This window comes from Oratosquilla oratoria, chromosome 1, assembly GCF_046742065.1.
Source record: "Oratosquilla oratoria isolate Oo_2021 chromosome 1, ASM4674206v1, whole genome shotgun sequence".
Lineage (NCBI taxonomy): Eukaryota > Metazoa > Arthropoda > Malacostraca > Stomatopoda > Squillidae > Oratosquilla > Oratosquilla oratoria.
In genome coordinates, this window is record NC_134777.1 from 100,913,139 (window position 1) to 100,937,686 (window position 24,548).

Below are 24,548 nucleotides of genomic sequence, written 5' to 3' on the forward strand. Positions count from 1 at the left end.
GTTCCTTCTGAAGCATCTACCAATATATCTAAAAAGGGGATTTTGCTACTTATACTTTTTTCCACTGTGAGTAGGCAAGATTTTTCTTCCATCATATTGTTAAAATTTAAAAGTTGTATTATTTAACAGAAAATGTCTTCAAGAAAACCTGCTCCCTAAATATACTTTTATATATATATATATATATATATATATATATATATATATATATATATATATATATATATATATATATATATGCACTAAAAACCCACTATTATTTGGATTTAAGAAAAGAAGAGAAGGAAATAACGAATTTCCGTATATTTCGATCACTTGCTGTGATCCTCTTCAAGCGGAATACATAGACAAGAGAACATACATATCTTATATACAGATGAGAGAGGTAAAGTTAGGGAACATGGACAAGACATCTCATGTGGCATCTATATTGTTGCGCGGGTTTTGTGGCAAATCGTCCGCTTTTACAATATGAGGAAATGATTTATTAACTGCCAAGGTGGTTATGTAATCTGGTGACCATTGGCCTTTTGAGATATTAAAATTCGGTAACTGTTTTAATAAGGAAGATTCAATAATTTTCCTTTTATAACTACATTTGGATTTGAAAATGGTTTTTGCCTCGTCCAAATTTATTCTGTGATTATTGTTGGCTACGTGTTGAAATACCGCGGAGTTATGTTGAGCATATTTTACTGAGTTTTTATGTTCTTTAATTCTCGTTTTTAATTCTCTGCCCGTTTGTCCCCAATACACTTCATCACAATCTGAGCAGGGTAATTTGTAAACTCCGGGATTTATGTCTTCTGTTGGTCTGTGATGAACGTTAACTACTTTTCTGAATAGATTGTTGGGATAACTAAAAATGAGATGTCTTGTCCATGTTCCTTAACTTTACCTCTCTCATCTGTATATAAGATATGTATGTTCTCTTGTCTATGTATTCCGCTTGAAGAGGATCACAGCAAGTGATCGAAATATACGGAAATTCGTTATTTCCTTCTCTTCTCTTCTTAAATCCAAATAATAGTGGGTTTTTAGTGCAATTACTAATGTGTAACGACATTACTGGACAGTGATATATATATATATATATATATATATATATATATATATATATATATGTATATATACATATATATATACATATATATATATGTATATATATACATATATGTATATATATATACATATATATATACATATATACATATATGTATATATATATACATATATATATATATACATATATATATATATATATATATATATATATATATATATATATATATATATATATATATATATATATATATATATACACACATATATACATATACATATATATATATATATATATATATATATATATATATATATACAAAAATAATCACAATAACGCGTGACTAAATAATATTGCAGAAACCACAGGGATGTCGTAATAGACGAAACCGTTTAGTATTCCGACTTTATTTTCCCTGTAATACATATACTTATAACTTTATATTTATGCATATATGTACATATATATATATATATATATATATATATATATATATATATATATATACATATATATATATATATACATATATATATATATATATATATATATATATATATATATATATCCACTCAAGTTTTCATCACAGGACTAATACAGCATGAAAGTTACCCATCTGTAATGAAATATTATCATGATAAAGGTAATGAAAATACATCTTCAGACATCAGCCTTTAATTAACACTAGAAAGAAATGTTCAGTGGGTTATCATGTATACATGTCAGATCATTTGCATTCATCCACATCACGCTTGGTATAACCCTTTCCACGTGACATTTCATCGAGCGATCTAGTCATGGCTACATAACTGCAACCCCCTAGGTATGATACTATGTTAAATAAGAGTAAAATCTCTTGTGCACTTATCTATAATAATACTAAATCTACGCTGTGCTAGTGCATGACACTATTTAATTATAATTCGTCCTTTGGTGCATACGGCCCCTCCTTGAACTCTTCGGGTACCTCTTCGTTTTTAGATGACTTCTTATAGAAACCTTTGCTCAGAAGAAGAGCGTTACACTCCTTGCGGCTGAGGCCCTCCATCGGAATACGTTCAATTATCTGCACGGAAGATAATAGTAATAGTAATGATAATAATAGAAGTGATAATGGTAATGACAATGATAATAACGATGGCTGGGATGACGATAATGATAATGTACTAACAATTTTTTTTCAGTGAAATATGTTCAGAAGAATAAAACCATCAGACATTTATGTGAATAGAATCTATCAAAGAGTAAAAAATAATTAAAAAAAAATATATTTACTATATACTTAAGAATAACAGTATTGGTAAATAGCACATGTGGTAGCACATTTAATTAAGTGAACATTAAGTTGGTTGACTATGCAGGATGTCCCAAAAATTCCCTCACTCTATGACCTAAAGGAACTCCATGACGTCATAGTATCTAAATGTAACACTGGACATAAAGCAATGGCAGGCTAGACTAGACCAGATGGTAAGGAGTAAAATTTTCTTTAATTTCACTTGATATTCTTTAATGCAGAACATTTAATTTGTAACTATGGCAACAAACATAGAATTTGTGGTCATTCAAATTGTCAGTACATTTTGGGGACATACTACACACGCTACAGACCGAGGAAAAACGCAGACTTTGCACGACCGTATTTATAGCTTTACGTTTCTAAGAGTTTCAATATTTGACATTGATCGGTTTCGTGCTCGAGTGCGGAAACAAAGGAACGCTCAATTAGTGGTTGAGCGCGGTACCACCACTCCATCATACAAACAGCTACATTACTTACCTCTTCGTTCTTATTTATAAGAACAAGCTCCGGGGCAGCACCTTGAACGTGTTTGAAAATGACATTGTGGCTATCCGTAAAATTAAGGAAAAATGCATTTGCAGTAACTTTTCATTTCACGCTTCTTCTAGTAGGCTTTAACAAGGGTGATGCAAACAAGGTCATCATATTAAAACAACATAGCAGGACTCGCAGTAATGGTTATAAACTGGACAGATTTAGATTTAAGAAGGAAATAGGCAAGAATTGGTTTACTAATAGGGTGGTCGACGAATGGAATAAACTTAGTAATCATGTAGTAAGTGCTGAAACTATCAGTTGTTTTAAGAAACGATTAGACTACTTTATGGATGGGGATGACAGGTGGTGATGGATACGGAGCTGCCTAGTGTAGGCCTTATGGTCTCTTGCAGTCTCCTTTATTCTTATGTTCTTATGTAGTAGCAGTACACAAAGATCTATAGATTAAGATTTAGACTAAGATTATCATCATAGCTTTTGAGAGTATCTTGAAACTAATGTTAGATTTGAATTAATTAGATAAAATTACATCAAATTGAATTACAGTAATCAAATTAGATTAAGACTAAATATGTCAAATCGCATAATAGAGATGACATTTTGAAATTAAAAATTATATCTAAATTAGATTGAAAAAATTAACTTAGTTTAATTTAATTTTATTTCAATAAAATTAGATTAGAATCAAAGACATCAAATTGCATAATAGAAGTGACATCATAAGTTTCTCAAACATCTTTGCAAGTATGGATACTAGGGGTTGCATCCTCGTGTCATCACATGACCCATTTTGAAAGATGATGTGCTGGATCGCTATCTAGCGGTGTTACATGTGTAGCAATACATGAATGTTGACAAGTCCATGTGAGAAATAGTTGTCAGCAGTGGGATATCAAAGTATGATGCACATTTTACAAGGTCACTTCAGAACTTTGATGGGCTCAAAGAATATGGACAAAGCAAACTACGGATGAAAGAAAAAATTGTAAGAAAAAATATGCTCAATATAAAAAATACATGCACATATGGATGATAGTAAGAATATGAATATTTTCCTAAGGAAGAATGAATGTTTGGGGAACTTCTATCTATATACCAAAGGCTTCTTCCCCTCATATGGGAGATAGCCAGCCAAGGTATGAACCCACTCACCGCTCACCTTACTCCCATCCGCCACCCATCTATTCCCACACTCCTGCCTACTACCCCATCAGCTTGGTCAATTGCATGGGGAAAACAGCAGAGAGAACGGTTCTCAACAGGTTGCTATGGAAACTAGGTCCGTTGCAAGGGCACTGGTACCGCTCACAGCATTGCCAGCCTTCTCGCTGCGGTGAGCAGCGCGCCCTCCATCACGATATTCCTCGATCTGGAAAAGGCCTTCGAATTAGCCAGTCCTCTGGCTATTCAAGACACTCTTGCTCTCAACGATGTGAGAAGCAGACTGTTCACCTGGATAGGCGACTACCTGTCACGTAGATCTGCGCCCGTGCGCTTCCAAGGCCACATGTCTGAGCCCAGAGCGTTGGAGAATGGCACACCATAGTGAGGGGTCCTCATATCAGCCCGACTCTTTTCAATGTGCTGATCTCCAACGTTCTGGAGCTCCCCCTCCCCTACAGGTGCAAAATCATCTCCTACGCGGACGACCTGGCACTCATCATCACCGTTGCAGCGGAATGCATTAGGATCGGGCTCAAAATCTTCCCACGGAAATCCAAAGCCATGGCATTCGGCCTTGGGCGGGGAAGGGAACCCCTCGTCACTCAGAGATTCGTGCTGGACTGGGTCTCCCAATTCCAGTACCTGGGCTTATGGATCGATAAAAGGACTCACCTTCAACAGGGAAATATCCCACCTCAGGGACAGAATGACGGCCAGAACCACAGTAATGAGAGCCATGTGCGGAAGGGCACTTGGTGCCACGTATCAAGTCCTACGCACGTACTACGTACAAGCTGTGCGTTCCAGCGTAGCTTACGCCGCCCCGGCTATCATTACTGTGGTCGCGGTAAAACTCCAGCACTTTGACCCATGCCAGAATGATGCGGCTAGAGTCATCCTGGGAGCGCAACGGTGGAACAAAGCTCTTAACCTCCAGCGAGAAGCCTCACTTCCGCCTCTCCAGCTCAGGATCAGAAGGCTCGGAGCGGACTTTGTTGCCCGCGCACTCCGCTCCCCCAGCAAGACAGGTCTGAGTCGGACCATCTACATTTCCCTAGAGTGTGTAGATACACCACTTCACCCCAACACTTGGCTCTCTCAAGCGGCCAAGCTACTGGACTCCTTCCAATTGCGTCAACCTCTCTTCGAGAAGGGCATACCGAAATCCCACCTGGACTACGAATGCCCGCCGCCGTGGGCACCGGCTCCCGTGACCTTCAAAATGACGTCACTCCCGGGAAAAAAGAGTGCATGCTACCCAGACAGTGCATGTGTGTCGGCAGAAGACCGTATCCGAGCGCTGACGCGACCTGGATACGCGGTGTATTACACAGACGGCTCGGTGGAAACCACCAGCCCGCGCGCGGCCGGAGCCGCCTTCGTAACTGATGGATGTATCTTTGGCAGAAGAGTCAGCGACTCCGCGTCCTCTCTCCAACCCGAGGCCGTAGCGATGCATAGGGCCCTAGAACACGCCCTCGTATCCCACTCCAATTCCGTGGTTATCCACATCGACTCTCTGACCCTGATGAGCTGCTTGTAATATGCAGAGCCCGGAGACAATATCCACCTACTCACCAACATCCTTGCGCTCCTGCACAAATTACACCGCAAAGGACGGAGCGTCACTATCAACTGAGTGACGAGTCACGTTAGTATCCATGGCAACGACCTCGCTGACACGGCAGCCGCGGCTGCTCGCCAGCGCCTCAGGGTCGACGTCCAGCTCCCACCCCAGCAGGAGCCAACTCAAAATCTGAACCAGGGCATTAGCATACACGCAGTGGCACCTCCAACACAGTCTGGAGGCAGAGTTTTCCCAACGGGCGAGGTGGTACAAGAGGGTGAAAGCATATGAACCCCTAGTACTCACCACTCCACTTCCAGACGAGTAGAAACGCTGATCTTCAAGCTACGTCTCGAGGACCGTTGCTTCTGGCAACTGAATCCCAGGTGCACTACGGAAGACCGCCTGTGCAACCACTGCCGTGCCGAAAATGCCGACCTCCTGCACTACCTAAGCGACTGCCCCGCCACCTCTTTCCTCAAACGAGGGCCACCGGCGCCCTTGAAGGTCTTGCGAGCCGCCTCTACTGCCTTCAAAGCCACTATGAGCTCCGTCAGCTAATAGAGTGGCCGCTGCCGCTCTAATAGCTGTAGCCTCTCTATTCCATTGCCCCCCCCCCCATTCCATGCTCCTCTGACAAGCTAAACAATCTCACTTTATCTCTTGCAAGGTGTGTCTTCCATAAACACCCACCACACGGACACTTCGGATCTCTTCTCACCCAACTTTGAGTCACATCATGTTTTCTCGCGACACTTTCGGCGCTGTGGTTGCCCCATTCTACATGTACCATGAGGATTTTTGACATGTCAAAGATAGCGATGTTGGAACAGGTAAGGTTACATTAGGTTAGTGCGGTGATTTGGAAGTAAGGGGAGGGATCCAATATTTGGGAAGGGACCAACTGGGAACATATTCTATTACTGCAGTGCAACGCTACAATAGTGTGCCTGAACACGGGCATAAAGCAGATGAAAAAGGATACAACAGGTCCATGTCCTCATTGACGAACATCTTCATCCCCGGGTATCGATTCAGCTGTCATCCATAGCAGCTCTGAAAGTAGAAAACGGGAATCAAGTCTGGCTGGTCAAAGACGCAAACAAAAATATTGGCAGTAAACTGGCGCTAGGCTAAAATAGGAGGAGGAGATATTTCAACGTTAAAATGGGAGGGGTATTTGAATGAATTTTATTTCTTTTTAATGTAGGTGAATGTTTGACTCAGCCACCCTCCTTACAAAGGGAAAAAACTTTCAATATGTGTGTATGTTGTATAACAAAAGTAAAGATAACACCGCACTCATAGTTATTCTGATGATTTTGAATTCTGTAATACCTTAAACTTTAGATAAGTTTTGTAGCAGGTGATTTAAAGGCCCGAGATGCACAGTTTTTATGATATAAAATTCAAATTCTTAGTCAGACAGTTTTGTCCAATCTATTCAAGAAAATTACCTAATTACAAGGTAAATGATGACATGAGAACGGTAGCATGGGTCGAAATTTTGGTCTTGACTGTACTTACCATTGGAAAAAACAAAACTCTCTTCCACGACATTCACTGGAAAAAACAAAAATCTCTTCCACGACATTCACTGAAAATTTCCTCTTCTTGAAGTTTTTGTTAGCACTTGCTTGTTTTTGACAACGTGAAAGTTTTCACAGTTTATATTCATTGTTTACAATTTTCTTAAATTGTTACTTTCCGAAGTGCCTTTTGGGTCAGCTGAGAGGATTTCTTGGAGCATATTTTTCAAATGTTTCGTCTATAATTTCATTAAAGGCACAAACAAGTGGTGATTATCTGATGCATGACTGACTTGAGTGTTGGACGAGAGTTCTAATATTTAGGTTCACCAGTCTTATTATTTTACAAAATAGAAGACATATTTTGTACACGATCTTCGTTTTTATTGGCAAACAAAACTAAATAAGTTTTACAGATAATGTACAAGTTATACATAATCTATATATGTATAAGTTTTACATAAGTTATACATAAGTTATACCTGTTGAACATGTTGTTCTGGGCAGCAGGTGATACCCGTGGCCACGTTGATGCGCCTCCACTAGTAATCCCCGTCTGCCCGTTGTTGTGCCAGTTGGTCAATATTTCTATTACTGGTGGTACGGATGTGGTAGTGGGGCATAAGTTTTATACAGTTAGGTATATTAGGGACTTTAGTGACATCCATATGGACCAGAGTCACGCAGCATTATTTTATAATTCGAAACTGAACTCTTGCTAAAAAAGAAAAAAATATATATGCTGATCTCTTTTAATTTCTACAATTCCTCATTTATTGTGGCCGCTCATCTCTCCAAAATTCTTCTAGGAATCTAGGACAACCTCGGCGCAGTATTGTCCTCAAGGGCAGAATCTCTGGTTATCGTTGGCAAAATACTATGTGACAATTAGTGGATATCAATTCTAGAGTTATTCTGTCATATTGACATTTTTCTTTTCATAGGTCTAGTAATTTTACTTCTGCATAATCATTCATACCCTTCTCAATGAGAACGGGAGGAGAATTTTACATCACATCTTAGACAATGCACTGTAATCCACTTTTCATCTCATCACCATTGGGGAAGGGACCCAGTGGGAGCGGGGGATGGGAGGGTATTAAGGAGTGGTTATGTGTGTATCATATTTTGACGCAGCCCGAAGGGATTTCTCTCCGTCTTCTCTTCTTCTGCATGAGGGGACGGAGAGGGGCCGATTAAGTAAAATGCCTTTCCTGTGGATGTGTTGTGTCTTACTGCATTGCTTCTGTCCCAGAACAGTGGGCGGGATAGAGGGATGACCCGTCATCCACAAGGAGCAGCTAAGATGAGGAGGAAAGGGTGGTGAGTGGGAGTGAAATGGGTGGTAGTGGGTACATCCCTTTTGACTTGGCTACCTCACCTATAAGGGGGAAAAAGCCTTTGATCTATACATAGATAGCTATCTCACACCTTTTGATGAACTTGTCCTCTTGTTAGTGTGTTTGTGTGTATGTAATTCACCATGGTCTTGGATCATGTATTGGACTCATGGTCGACAGCTACTACCCTCCCGGAAGAGAGCTCAGAGCTCATGCTATGACCTCACACATACACACACACACACACACACACACACACACACACACACACACACACACACACACACAAAAAAAAAAAAATCCCCGCCCACGAGAGTTGGAGTAACGGCTCGCAGCGCAGCTATACTGAAATTATATTAGCCCTGGGAAGGATTCGAATTCGGACCGCTGAGTTACCAGTTGCGAACGCTACCACTGCGCCCACTCTGTATGTGTGTGTGTGTGTGTGTGTGTGTGTGTGTGTGTGTGTGTGTGTGTGTGTGTGTGTGTGTGTGTTTGCGTGTGTGTGTGTGCAAGTGTCTGTGTATCTTTGTGCGCACGAAAACCAAACAAGTGTGTCTGTTCGTTCATGCATTTATCGTCCCATCTGTATCTAAACACGTATAATTGCACACCTGTGCACAGCCCATGCGTGTTTCTTTCGCATGTACCCGAATTTGTGTGTAGTATGAGTGTAGAATATATGGATGCCTTGTTTGTGTGAAACCTATTTCTTCTTAGTGTGACCACGCATGCGGGTGCAGCTTTTATCGGGCATTGTTATTTTGTGTCTGATGCATTCTTTGTTGTTGCTGTTCCCTAGACTGCCTGGCCGAGCACTCTCGCCCAGCCAGTCGATAACATCAGATACCTTTCTTTTTCCGTTTGCTTATAGACAAAGGTGTAGTGTTCCCGGAACTCATTTGAGTATCGTGATTTTGAGACAAAAAATTATCTTAAGGTAGGTTTTCTATACGCGAAAGCTTAATTAGATCTACTGGTGCGAGAATTTTATTAATAGATGCATTTGTAAAGTAATTTTGTTATGTGATATCTGGGGCAGTTGAACACACTTCTCTTCAGTCTTGGTGAGTAATTCGCCTCGCAGAAGATTTATCAAAATTAGATGAAATATCCTTGCGGCAGCTAGATCAAATGTACTACTGCGGACATCTGGCTCGTGATAAATCGGAAACATGTAAATGCATATTTCGCAGTTTAATTATCTATACAACATATCCCTTACATATACTGTTTTTACTCAACTGTGACCATGTACCAACAGCTAAAGTTGTGTTTGTATATATTTTTTTCTTCTTTTTTGTTTTGTGGGGCCACCCTGAGGAAAAGTATGAAGTTTGTTATTGTGGCATAGTTTTGGTATGCCACGGGTCAGATTTAGATGTCTGCAATAGAGTTGTTATTAGCGATGAAAGGGTCGACTATGTACAGTACAAGGCACCTTGAGGCATCAGCACGCGGTGCTGCTGCTGCTGCTGCTGCTGCTAGCAGGCGCACACATCCACGCCGCCTCGAAGGTAAAATTTTTACGTTTTTTTTTCACTACAACTGAGGGGTGCAATCCTGTGAATTAGCAATTGATCACTCGATCTGGGTCTAACACCAGGTTTATATATATATATATATATATATATATATATATATATATATATATATATATATATATATATATATATATATATATATATATATATAACATGATCTCGAGAAAACAGTTGTTATATCTTGATCTGGAAGACTCAAGGAACGATTGACACTGAAATGTCCTTTATTGGAGGTAATTCACTGGATCGTCATTTGTGGTGGTAATCAAGATTCAAATGAGCGTTTATATTGAAAATGTTTCATTTCCACCTTATTAACCTAGCAAATTACGCAAACAGTGGAAATAATTATAGAAGTCCGTGTCTAATAACTCGAAAACTCTAGTGGTGTTTGGCAACTGAAATCGATTTGCTATACAGAAGTCACTGGTGGTACAGGGGGGGGGGGGTTTCTTAACCAGGAAGTAATTTCCACCAGGGATAGAGGGGTAGGAGATGGGGAGGTTAGGGCTTTGGACGGTGGGGGTGGGGGGGGTTCTCTCCATAGAATTACTGATTCATACTGTTAGATAATTATTTATCTTTCTACAAACTACAGACCTGCAGAATCTTCAATCGACATGATCTTTGGAACATCACACTCTAACTACCATTAGACTAACAATAGATATATATATTTCATCCTGTAAGTCAGACAATAATGTGAACGATAGGATTGGGACATTATTTTGACCTATGGTGATAAGGGTGCTACATGATGCAGAAAAAAAAAATAGAATTTCAGTCGTACAATACTTAGCCAACTTGAAATGAAATTATGTTAAGGCTTCTTGCGGGATACCACTGCTCCAAAAGTCTCCGGTAACTAACACTTTCCTTAGCATTGCTGCTGCCAGGCTTACTGTTGTTATGAACTGTGTTTAGAAAGCACCTTTAGTGTACTGTTAGTCTTGTAAATGTTGGTTTCTTAACCCTATTGCTGGGGTAATAGGATGGACTTAGGTATACGCATTCCGAATTTTGAAATATCATTTTGTCTTTGTTGTTTTTGTCATATCAACCAACAGATATTGGGTGTTAAGATTGGCAGTGTTGATAAAGGATGGGAACGAAGATTCCAATCTACCAGGGGCGACGAGTAAGATCGATACTGGGCAGATTAAGGGAACCCGAAAATTCCAATCTACCAGGGGCGACTTATAAAGTTCTCACTGGACAGATTAAGGGAACCCGATGATTCCAATCTGCCAGGGACGACGAATAAGATTGGCACTGGGCAGATTAAGTATGAGAACCCGATGATTCCAATTTGCTAAGGACGACGAATAAGATCGACTCTGGACAGATTATGTAAGGGAACACGAAGATTCCGATCTACCAGTGGCGGCGAATAAGTTCGACACTTGTCCGATTTAAGGACGGGAGACCAAAGTATTCGTATTAAGGCTGCGTCTCCACTCTGAGAGATCATGTCACGGCTCTTATTACATCTGCTTGTGATGTCACGAGCTGTGCAGTAGGCGGGCGGCCAGACGCTTTATTGGCTAGATTGGCATTTGCCAGAAGGTGGCAATCCCTTGGACCTCCCCCCTGCACATCGTCACCAAGAAGGACGGCTCACTCAGGCCCTGCGGAGACTACAGACACCTCAGCATGATCACAGAGCCCGACCACTACCCCCTTCCTAACATCACCTACATCACTTCATTCCTGGACGTGGCGAAGTTTTTTAACCAAGCTCGACCTATAAAGGGGTACTACCAGGTACCAATGCACCCCGACGATATCCCCAAGACCACCGTGATCACACCCTTTGGAACATTCACCTTCAACTACAGCTGTTTGTTAGAGGCTGGTAGAAAAGGATTGGTCGGGACGACCAAATGGTAGCTGCCGAGCCCTGTAAGAGGCTGGTAGAAAAGAGGGTAGAAAGAGGGGTAGAAGAAAGGTTGTTGCCTTTTATAGGTAGGATTGTTTATAAAATAATAGCCCGAGCGAGCTGCCTGAGTCCGTCTTTCCGCCTTCTTTATAAACAAGAGCTGGGAGATCGAGTGTGTTGCTGACATGATATTCCTTTGTAACCTAAGTGAGAATTATGCAGAGACTCGAGATTATTCTATGTAAACAATATTACTATATAGACATGACACAAAGAATCTGATTGGTGAAAGGGTGGAGAAAATTCAATTGGTTCACGATTGTAAGGTCACGACCATTGGGGAGGATCTGAAATATAAGGTTAAAGATCACTGGACTAAGGAAAACACTACGTCCCTTCAAAGCTCACGTAGGATCTTACGTGATCTCGGGGGATTCCTAAGAAAAACCTCGCAGAGTGCGTTGTGTATTCTTAATTGGACTGAACAGAAGAAAGATATAGAAAACTCTAGATTTTAATTTTCCTAGAGCGAAGATTATAATGCCACCAAGAATGAATTACCATAAACCAACAACCAGTGTGAAGCCTGGAACTATCACTTTTTCTATCTTGTAGGACATCTTCATCCAACAATCTGGGAGTGTATTACTGCAGTACGCCATGAGTTAGCCACAATTGCTAGTCTAGTAGCCAGCGATGCAGTTGGCGAATCACTCAAGAGGAAAAGGAAAAGAATCTATGTTCAACTCCAGCAACGTCTGAGGAACCTTTGCACAGACCACGTGGAAGCCCGCCAAACTCTAACAGAGTTTCTTAAAAGTGGAGGCTATAACATCAGATTAAAAATCGTATGATCATCATCAGATACTACAGATAGCCTTTTTTCAAAAGTTGTATATTATAGTTATTTATTGAAAGAAATAAGCAAGACCAATATCTACATGCACTTTATTAGACATCCAATGATGTTTTCATAAAAGCTGAATTTTAAGCGAATGTGCCACTTTCCTACTTTTCAAATGTGCCATATTTGCCTTTACCATATTTTCCAGTGTCATATTCACCGTGCCATTTATTCCTGTACCATTCTATCCAGACATCGTATATATGTATGTATGTATGTATGTAAATATGTATATATGTATGTAAATATGTATGTATGAATGTATATATATATATATATATACAGTATATACATATATACATATATATATATATATATATATATATATATATATATATATATGCGTGTGCATATATACATATATTGTTACGGTGCACGCCCCTTCAGGTGTCCACTCTCCACGCCCGTCTCGTTCATTCTGAAAAATTTCGATTCCGACAGCAAAATGGCTTCATGTGATCAGGATCCCTTCCTGTCACCTACCACACCGAATGGACTGTGGAGACGTCAGCTCAGGTTATCAGGAATAAACCGCAACACTACATTTACATGCATTTGCATGTGATATTAACACACACACACACACACACACACACACACACACACACACCGACTCGGTGGCACAGTTGGTAGAGCGCTGAACTGGGAAGTAGAAGTGCTCCCAGTACCCAGTTCGAATCCTGCCCAGGGCCGAAATTATTTCGGTATCGCTGTGCCTCGGGTTGTTACTCTGACTCTCGTGGGCGGGGAGTTGGGTGTGTGTGTGTGTGTGCAAGGTCATAGCATTACCCATAGATCGGACCTACGAGCTCTGAGCTCTCTTCCAGGAGGGAAATAGCTGTCGATCACGAGTCCAACACGTGATCCAAAGACCAAGTGAATACAAGTGAATACACACACACACACACACACACACACACACACACACACACACATATATATATATATGTATATATATATATATAATATATATATATATACTGTATATATATATGTATAAATAAATATATATATATATATATATATATATATATATATATATATATATGTGTGTGTGTGTGTGTGTGTGTGTGTGTGTGTGTGTGTGTGTTTCTCTGTGTATGTGTGTGCGTGTGTTTGTGCGTGTGTGTGGTGTGTGTGTGTGTGTGTGTGTGTGTGTGTGTGTGTGTGTGTGTGTGTGTGTGTGTGTGTGTGTGTGTGTGTGTGTGTGTGTGTGTGTGTGTGTGTGTGTGTGTGTGTGTGTGTGTGTGTGTGTGTATTTACCTAGTTGTATTTACCTAGTTGTATTTTACGGGAAGGGGAGCTATGCTCGTTGGGTCCCGTCTTCATATCTCATTTTATCTAAACTATTTTTAAATTCATGTATTGTTTTTGCACACACCACTTTCTCATCTAACTTGTTCCAACTGTCTATTACTCTGTGAGGAAAGCTGTTCTTTTTCAAATCTCTTCTATAGCTGTCTTTTTTTATTTTCTTTCCGTGTCCTCTTGTATTTCTGTCATCCCATTTTATCAGATTCTCTCTATCAGTAATTTCTATGCCTTTCATGATTCTGTAAATAGCTATCAAATCTCCTCTCTCTCTTCTTTGCTCTAGTGTCTGTAGTTTAAGTTTTTGTAGTCTCTCTTCATATGATAGTTTTGAGAGTGTTGGTGCCAGTTTTGTGATTGCTCTTTGTATTCTTTCTAGTTTTTTTATACATTTTTTTGTACTTGGTGACCATATCGTTGCTGCATATTCCAATCTTGGTCTTATCAGGGTGATTAGGATTTTCCTCACCATTTCTTCATCCAGGTATGTAAATGCCACTTTGATTGTTCTTATTAAATTATAAGTTTCTCCAAAAATCTTATTTATATGTTTCTCAGGTGATATATTATTCATAACAATGACTCCCAGGTCCTTCTCATTTTCTACTTTTTTTATTCCTTCTTCTCCCAAATTATATGATCCTGTTATTCTGTTTTTGCTTTTTCCAAACTCCATTATACTACACTTTTTTGTATTGAACTCCATCTCCCACTTCCTACTCCATTCTTGTACTTTATTTAGATCTCTCTGTAGTGATTCACAATCTTCTTCAGTTTTCACTCTTTTCAGTAGTTTTGCATCATCTGCAAAGAAGCTCATATAGCTTTCAATTCCTTCATCCATATCATTAATATATATAGCAAACATTATTGGGGCCAGAACTGTTCCCTGCGGGACACCGCTTATTACTTCATTCCATTTTGAGTGCTGATCTCTTATCACTACTCTCATTTTTCTTTCTTGCAAAAAGTCTTCCATCCAATTTAGCAATTTACCTTGTATTCCTCCTTCATATTCTAATTTCTTAAGCAACTTCTTATGTGGTACTTTGTCAAAAGCTTTTTTTAGGTCTAGAAATGCACAATCAGCCCATCCATCTCTTTCTTGTATTATATCTATTAGCCTTGAATAGAAACATATTAAATTGGTGACGCATGATCGTCCTTGTCTGAATCCAAATTGTCTTGGATTTAGTACGTTGTTTTTTTCCAAGTATTTTACCCATCTACTTTTGATAATTCTTTCACATATTTTTGCTATTGTACTTGTTAGAGAGACTGGTCTATAGTTGTTAGGTTCTTCTTTATTTCCTCCTTTATATATAGGTACTATATTTGCTTTTTTTCCAATCTTCTGGAACTTTTCCTTCTTTTAAGGAACTGCTTATTATGCTATGTATTTTGTCTGCCAGTTCATTCCTGCATTCTTTCAGAATCCAGTTTGCTATTTCATCTGGCCCATGCGATTTTCTGACATCAAAATTACCCAAGTGTGTCAATATTTCATTCTTTGTTACTTCTATTTCTTCCATAGGGGGGACTTTTTCTTTCCACTCAATCTCTTCAGGTTGTATATTTTCCCTTGTAAACACTGATTTAAAATGTTTGTTCATAATTTCTGCCATTTCCATTTCCTCAGTGTATTCAACTCCTCCTTGTCTTAATTTCTCCAAGTCTTGTTTGGTTTTCAGTTTATTGTTTACAAATCTGTAGAATAGTTTTGGTTGATCTTTACACTTTTCTATAACATCTTTTTCATATTTTCTTTTTTCCTCTCTGCACTTTTGTACATATTCATTTCTATAACCAGTATATATTTTCCATTTTTCAGGTCTTCTGTCTTTTTTCCATCTGGTCCAGGCTTTGTCTCTTTTGTCTTTTAACTCCCTACAACTTTTGTTGTACCAGCATTTTACATATTCTTTTTCTTGTTTTTGTCTTGGGACATACTTTTCCACTCCTTTTTTGTAAATTTTTGTCAAAATATTCCATTTCTCTTCCACTGATGTTTCTTCTTTGTATATTTCTTCCCAGTTTTCTTGTTGAAAGAATTCTCTTATTTTATCAAAGTTTGTTTTTTCATACATCATTCTTCCTTTTCTATATTGTTCATTTCTTTTCATATATTTTTCTTCATTAAGTTCCAGTTCAATCAATATGTGGTCACTTTTACCTATTGGTGTTTTATATTCAATCTTGTCCACTATTCTAGGTTCAGATGTAATTATTAAGTCTAGCCTCGATGGTTCTTCTTCATTTCTATACCTAGTGTTCTCTTGTATCCATTGTGTCATTGAATGGTCAGTAATCATCTCAAGTAGAGCATTTCCCCATGAGTCATCACCACTCTTTGCTGTCATTTCTTCCCAGCAGATTTCTTTGCAATTAAAGTCGCCCATCATAACTATTCTTCCTCCGTCTTCCATTATTTTAGTTAATGCTATCTTTGTGTCCTCTAGCATACTTTTATATTCACTCTCCTCCCATGAGGCTGTTTTCGGAGGCACATAATTGATCACAAATTTTCTTCTCTTCTTATCTCCGTCTTCCACTTCTATCATAATCATCTCTACTGTATTCTTTCCATATATGACACCTTTCACGTTTATATCCTTCTTAGTCAGGAACATAACTCCACCCCCTTGTTTTTTCTCTCTGTTTCTAATCCAATAATTGTATGCATCATGTCCTACACTGTTGGGTGGTAGTGGGCCTTTTAATTTTGTTTCTACAATTCCCATTATGTCCGGTTCTTTTTCTTTCAAATAATCATTCAGTTCATTCAATCCTGTTATCAATCCATCTATATTTGTGTAAGACGCTCTTAGTTTTCTGCCACTTCCATTGTGTTCTCTGTTTCCCTTATGTTTTTCTTTTGTATGTCGAACTGCTTTATTTTCATGTTCACTACTCTCCAATAGAATCTCTCTTTCTCTGACTCCGTTCTTTCCTCGTTTTTTGCCTTAGCTTCAAGTCTTTTCTGCTTTTCTGCCTCTCTTTCCTCCTTATTCATTTCTCTTTTTATCCATACCTTTTTATATTGATCACTGTCTGCTAGTTTCCCTGTTTTGGATAGAATTTTCTCTGCCGTTGTTTGTGACCTGAATTTAATCTTAATTGGTCTGGTCTTATCTGTACTATATTTTCCGAGTCTGAATTTTTCCTCAATTTCCTTTATAATTTCTGGGTTCATCTTCCTGGACTGATTTTAATAAACTGCTTACTCTTTCATTTTTCCTCCTTGATTCTTGCGGTTCTATCTGGGTTATGTTTCTCTTCCATTCCTAATATAATTATACATTTCTTTTTGTCAGCTAATTCTCTTACTATATTCTCCTTCTGTCTCATCACTTTAATAACTGAGTCTTCATTATGTTCTTTCAATTGCTGTTTGACTATGTCAGTGAATGAGACCTTATTCCCTTCTTGGGTTGTTCTCCAATTTTTAGCTTCTGTATCTATTTTCTCTCTGTTTTCATTACTATTCTTCTTCAATTTCTCATTCTCCTCCTTTACATTTCCTAACTGTCTTTTTAGGTCCTCTATTTCTTCAGTTAAGTTTCTGTTTGCCTTCTCTAGTTGTTCCAACCTTTCAATTCTTTGGAAAATGGAGTCAACATTACCTAACTTACGTTCCAAGTCCTCTATCACCTTATCAACTCTCTCCTCTAGTCTTATCAGTCGGGGGGGAGGGGTTGTGTCCCCCCCCCCACCCTCTTTAAATCCCTGGAACATATTCTCGTCACTTTCTACTGTATTGCTCCTCTCTATACTTCTAATCTTTACATTTTTATTAGACATTTCATCCTCACTCAGCCTTTTGTTTACCTTTCGCTTGTCTGGCTGGGCCAAGTCTACTCCCTCCTCATTTCCTTCCATTTCCCTCAGTAATCCCTCCCCTTTTCCTCTTTCCCTACTTTCCCACTACTCCACGAGCAATTTCCCCCCCACCCTGTAAAAACACTAGGCACTTCTCTTTGCGTTGGGATCCACAGACTTCAGTTTTCTTCAGAAAGTCATCCAAGCCGTCCATTCGCTGATTTGTGTGTGTGCGTGTGTGTGTGTGTTTCTCTGTGTGTGTGTGTTTGTGTGTGTAAATAATAATAATAATAATAACAATAATAATAATAATAGGTTTATTGAAATAGGAGTGATACACTGACAATAATACAATAGAGTACTTTTATGAGTAATACGCCTAGTCTAAGTTTTACAGTGATTCGCTGATAATAATGCAATGCAGTAATTATAAGAGTGATTGTGCCTCCTGTACACGTGGCACAATGTTCGTCTGGCACACTTGTGCAGCTGTAACACCTGGGAACACGTGGCCAGCCTTTCTCTGCGGCACGCATCCGCGGGTTACCAGTGAGAACTAAGAATATACGTGTATTTACCTAGTTATATTTACCTAGTTGTATTTTACGGGAAGGGGAGCTATACTCGTGGTGTCCCGTCTTTATATCTCATTTTATCTAAACTATTTTTAAATTCATGTATTGTTTTTGCACACACTACTTTCTCATCTATGCTTGTGTGTGTGTGTGTGTGTGTGTGTGTGTGTGTGTGTGTGTGTGTGTGTGTGTGTGTGTGTGTGTGTGTGTGTGTGTGTGTGTGTGTGTGTGTGTGTGTACAGATGTACTGTGAACAGCCTACTAAACAATATTTTTCAGATTCAAAGAACTGTGTCCTTTCGTCTATAATGAAATGACATATAACAGTAACTTGGATTTCTTGAAAGGCATAAAGGATAAAGGGACTTCATTACCAGGAACAGATGAACATAGGCAAGTGAATTTATGGACAAATACAGTTACGTCAAACAATCACTACCTACAACAAGACAAGGAGCATATTTAAGACAATTAACAAGAAAAAATGTAGAAAAATAACCTCAACAATGTTGTCGATAAGTGGAATTTACTTCAAAAACTATTAAAGGGTTGAACTCAAATTTGTATAAAGACAGAGATAATTATCAGAGTAGAGTGAGCACGGGTACTAAAATGACCATCTCGATCCAACATATCACACATACTGCAGTAGAGAATCAATCGTAGTGAAATGTGTACATTAATATGGAAAAGAACAGTGAGTAATGATTTTTCCTTATTTAGTGGCTTATGAAAACTGGAAACCTCCTGTACAACAACGTTAGTAAAAAGAAGTCTCGGTAAATTTTGAAGCAATAGGAGTATGCAGTTGCCTTGTTGTGATGTGCTTCAACCAACCCCTCCTGTACACGTGGCACAATGGTTGTCTGGCACACTTGTGCAGCTGTAACACCTGGGAACACGTGGCCAGCGGCACGCATCCGCGGAAAACCAGTGAGAACAAAGAAGATACGTGAAATAACTGACTTAAATACCCTAAGGAATAAAGACACACGAAGCTGGTCAGTAGTGTGTGTTGTTGCCTTGCACACGCTCAAATGACTGCTACCATTTACAATATAAATTGAGGTGAACATAAAGATATAAATGTATTTCTACGTTTTGTTCCTATCGAACATGTATGGTAACTGATTCAGAAAATCTAATAAGTAATAAAACATTTTTTCCTAAATTCAACAAGGTGTTAGATAATATCAGTCATACAAATGCTTCCTTGAAAACTTCATTCCATGCAAACTAATCCGTGTAACACAGGACACCACAGCAAATCGAAAGTGGTCCTTCATAATTTTTTTTCCTTTTTTCTTTCTTTCTTTTTTACCAAATCGATAAGCTCGTCACAATACTTAGTGAGTCTGGAGTTACTGTCAGACAATTTGGTGACATTGTACACCTCTCATTCTCCTTTAGAAATCACTGAGCCAACAAACTTTTCGACATTTGGTGGAACTACTTTACGTTAGTCAACATCTGCATAATAAGATACTATTGCGACCTGCTCTTGGATTTTTGTGCGCAGAAGTTACTTTACAAAAGACATTGAGTACTTATAAAGACAATATTGTTCAGTAATATTATATATATTTTACGATACAATAATTATCATCTATAATCACAGTTAAATATCGGTACTAGGCATTTCTATTTGGTAAATTCAATTCTCTGGTAATACAAACCGATATGACATGCTGACAAAAAGTTTCATAGCATTGAAAATTCTTACTCCTAATCGCTAATTATATTCGCAATATATTTTCTACCTAACGGTCACTTGGCTACATTACGATACAATGGATGTTTTCGTGTAGTTTAAATCGCAATCAGCTCTTCATCGTTCCATTCAATCGTAATTTCATTGTGGAAGCGAAATTAATTTAGACCGACTCGCAGCACTCAATGCGCAAAAATCATTCGGAATTTTTTGTTCGTGAATACCATCACGTTTACTAAATGGTGTGATGTGGTGTTTGATGTCTGCCTTCAACTAACACTTGAATAACTCGTTAAACCAGCTTGTGGGGATGTGCACATTCCTCGTTTCATCTGATGTGCATGGCCAAATTGCAAAATACCTCTTCGCTACCAAGAGGGGGGATGAAACGTAGATGAATGAAATACTCTGGTGGTAGTCAAAAGAAGGAGAAAAGTGTCGCATAATACAGAAAAACACCATCAGGTAAGGAGGAGGCTGAAGCATACGAGTATAGGGCACATCGAGAAACCGTAGAAAAAGACAAAATACATAATTCTTTTCTTGGGGCAATACAGGATCAATCGAAATGAAACCCCTACAACCAGTGTCTGCTGTTCTGATGACCAAAGTCGCCTTACAGTTAACCAGAATAAGACATATTATGTAAGCGGTGGCGTTTCCTAAGTTGAATGAAATCGTCTGGCGCTAAACGGAATAGGAAAAGTAATGTATGCCATTACTACTGCGAAGAGGTTAACTTCCTCTCCACAGGTTAACCCCCTCTTCCTGTTTGGTGAATAAAATCCCCTAGCGTTAGTGTGCCCTTTAGGGTTGGGGGCCCCAAGATGATCTGTGCTTCAGGCCCCTAGCTTAACATGGCCCTGGACACTGTTTCAAGAATCAACAGTGACAGAGTTGGGCTGCCTGGCGCCTTGGATTGTCTGGGCGAACTCTCGGCATCATCCCCCCCCCCCACCTCCCCACGTCGGTCAACAGACACTGTCGAAAGAGCATCGGATCTAAAATTGTTCACTTTATGAGCGGCTTCCTAAGTTAAAAGTTTCGAGAGTTTCGTGCTCATTTCACAAATTAACCGAATATTGTGTGGAAACACATTTAACTAGAGCCTGTAGTAATGCCCAAACCACCTCAGGTCCAAGGTGAGCAGTTATCGGGGACCATAAGTAGTCAAAGTGGATGCCCTTCGTAACCTGTGCACCGCGGCCAGGGTTCGAACAGAAGCCGAAAACCTCCCACGGTTACCCGGTTACCAAACGCGCGCGATACCACCGAGCCACGGCGGGCGGGCCACCTGGTGCCGAGGTACCTGGATGATACCTTATCGTCCGTGCCAATTTCCCCCATTCAGGACTAGTGAATAAAAATATATCAAAACAACCATGAAAATATCAAGACTTAAACTTCAAAGTGAACTGATGCAGTGGCATGAGGTACTTACTCGGTATTATTGACTCCCGAACGAAACAACTATTCATGCAAGTACAATTAATTCAATTGTCTCGGTACTATTCAGTGCGCTTTCAGCCTTACAAATATATATTTCTAATACTCGCACATTCCAATTTTTAAGTGTATGATGAGGGAAGACTGTAAATTATTTATATAGAAATATATTGTTATTTGTCAAGTATTTGTTATGGTGGAATTTTAGATTTATAATTCTAAAAACACCAATATGAGCATCAGTGTTAGAAAAATAGGTACTGTACTGCAATTATTATTTGTATTTCCTCATACGGCTGTATTTTATTTTATTATTATTATTATTTTTTTTTTTTGTACAGATTATTGATAAAACCTTTAACTCTCCCCTTTACCATCATGCAAGAGAAACTTAGAAATATAAGTCAATGGAAAACAGTTCTCGAATATTCTGTGACCACTTACAGATAGTGAAACATCACGCTAGTGTCGATCGAAAAAAGCGCCGAGGAAACTGATCTAGGTTATTTTGTTTATACATATGACAGCCGACATATAATAATCGAAGGATGCTGCACTTAATATATATTGTTACTGCGTGAAAACCATATCATTGACAGTTAAATGTCCATGACCGCAAACCATATTCGTCTACATTATTTAGTGTTTGAGTTTTTGTTTTTTTCTGTATACAGCCTTGTAATAATACTGCCATATTTCGCATTTTTCTCATTCAAAGCATTTGCCCTTTCCGGGAATAGTAATTGCATCTACAATTTTATTGACGAAGTCAAGTGTGTCAGTGCTCCAATGATTCATAATTTGTGGAGTAATACATTAGCAGATCACAGCCACACGTTGGTTGTTTTAGACTGGCATCATGAGAAACGTCATTTCGTTTCTGTAAATCAACTTAATCTAACAATGCCAAATATTGCTCTGGTTTTGACCCCTCAAATTTAACTCAGTCCCTGAATGCCTCCTCCACTTCCGCTGTGTGCTAGAAACCTTTCAAAACACACAAGATGAAGTTGTTTTTCAAATTAAAGAAATTAACAACATGATTTCATAGTAATGAAAAACTAGCGTATTCTAACACACAATGAAATGTTGAATAATATACACTTAAGAATTAAGAATCAAGAGTTACGGTGATTCACATGGATTTTCACATACCTAAAGAAAGATAAGAATTGTACACAAGCAAATTTGTGTACATCTAAGTAAGAGAGAGAGAGAGAGAGAGAGAGAGAGAGAGAGAGAGAGAGAGAGAGAGAGAGATAATCAGAAAATTAGAGAGAGAATGAATGAGAAAGAGAGGAATATTGCCTGCCGGTAATCATAATAAAAGAAGTGCCAATCGGGATACTGATTCCAAAACTATTTCTCAAAATAAGACTTACCTCAATGCGAGCCTTCGCAACAGCTTTATCTTCTAGTTCTTCTCCGAAACAAACCAATATGGCTGGCGCCCCGAGAAGGACAACCAGCCACAACCTTCCCCCGAGCAACATTTTCGCAGTCTGAACAGAATTTCGGATTTACATCTGGTTGATAACTTGGCCAGGTGTTCAACAACCAACGGTTCCGTCACTGAAGTACTACACAAGTTTCTGTGACAATTGTATTGAAGAAAATTTGATAATTAAAGGAGTAACTAAATTATTTCTAACTATATCTATATATCTATCTATAAACAGAGTTTTTTCCCCTCTTATAAGGGAGGTAACTAAGTCAGAGGCATGTACCTATTCCCATCCATTTCATTCCCCTCCACCATCCTCTCCACCCCTCCCATCTCAACTCCTCATGGATGACGCATCATCCTTGCATCCGCCAACTCAGCAACTGCCCTGGCTCAAACGCAATGCAAAAAGACACAGTACATTCACAACAAAGCCGCTTCACTTAATCGGCGACCACCCCTCTCCGTCTCCTCATGCAGAAAAAGAGAAGACGGGGAGAAATCCCTTCAGGGTGCGTCAAAATATCATTCACACATAAGAACACCCCATCTCCTTCCTTCTACTTTCCTTGCTCAACAGACACTCTCCTCTTGCTCAAAATCCCCTTCATCCCATCTATCCATCTCATCTTCGGTCGCACCCTCAAGTTCACTCCCCCCCACCTCTGCCTTCCACACCTCTTTTACTAATCTTTTTTCACTAATTCTTTCCATGTATCCAAACCATCTCAGTAATCTTTCATCAGCTCTATCTGCCATTTCCTTTTCCATTCTCGCTCTCTCCCTCACCTCCTCGTTTCTCACTCTATCCAACCTAGTAACCCCCTTCTATAGTTCTCAGACATTTCATCTCACACACATTTAAAATTTTCCTCTCTGCCTCTCTTAAAATTCAAGTCTCTGCCCCATACAATATGCTGTCGGCACAATCACACTTTCATACAATCTCCTCTTTGCACACATTCCCAGTTGCCCATCTCTCATACTTTTTAATCCCCCAAGGCATTTACTTGCTTCTCTCAATCTACGATTTACCTCGACCTCCACTCCTCCCTTTACTGCCACATGCGACCCCAAATACCTACAGCTATCTACTTCCTCCGGCACCTTTCCTTTTATGGTATGGTATGGTATGATATTTATGCCAGAGGCCAGGCACTGGGACCGAGGAGGTCATTCAGTGCCGTCATGATTGATTGGTGAGTGGGTAAAAGATAATTTTTTTATAAAATATAAAATCATTAAATCTGGTTAAAAAAAAACAGATAGAAGCTTGGCTTGGGTATCATTACCTGCTTTTATCAGGATACTCTTGCCATATTTCTTTAGGTTTTCATAAGGGACAGTACCTATTTTATTTTCAATACATTCTGAGGCTCTCAAGAAGTTCTCCCTGTCCTCTCTGTATGTTGCAACGTACCAGAGTATGGCAGGACTTTCTAGGGGGCATG

General features: G+C 39.1%; 2 protein-coding genes and 1 pseudogene across 2 annotated transcripts in view; 2 read left to right on the top strand and 1 right to left on the bottom strand.

Annotated features, from left to right (window-relative positions):
* The window catches only part of LOC143024564 (uncharacterized), a 43,645-nt gene that overhangs the window by 7,762 nt on the left and 11,335 nt on the right, over positions 1–24,548 (top strand). The window lies entirely within an intron of this gene.
* Positions 1,723–23,234, bottom strand: LOC143024552 (selenoprotein M-like; annotated as a pseudogene).
* LOC143024545 (uncharacterized) lies at positions 2,922–6,574 on the top strand. The gene is made up of 2 exons (XM_076183360.1): positions 2,922–4,334; positions 4,367–6,574. The coding sequence occupies exon 2, from the start codon at positions 4,735–4,737 to the stop codon at positions 5,569–5,571; it is 837 nt and encodes a 278-aa protein (XP_076039475.1). The 5' UTR covers positions 2,922–4,334; positions 4,367–4,734; the 3' UTR covers positions 5,572–6,574.

What these genes read in the sequence shown, in the direction of transcription:
- LOC143024545 (XM_076183360.1), top strand. Translation starts at nt 4,735, where the DNA reads ATGACGGCCAGAACCACAGTAATGAGAGCCATGTGCGGAAGGGCACTT.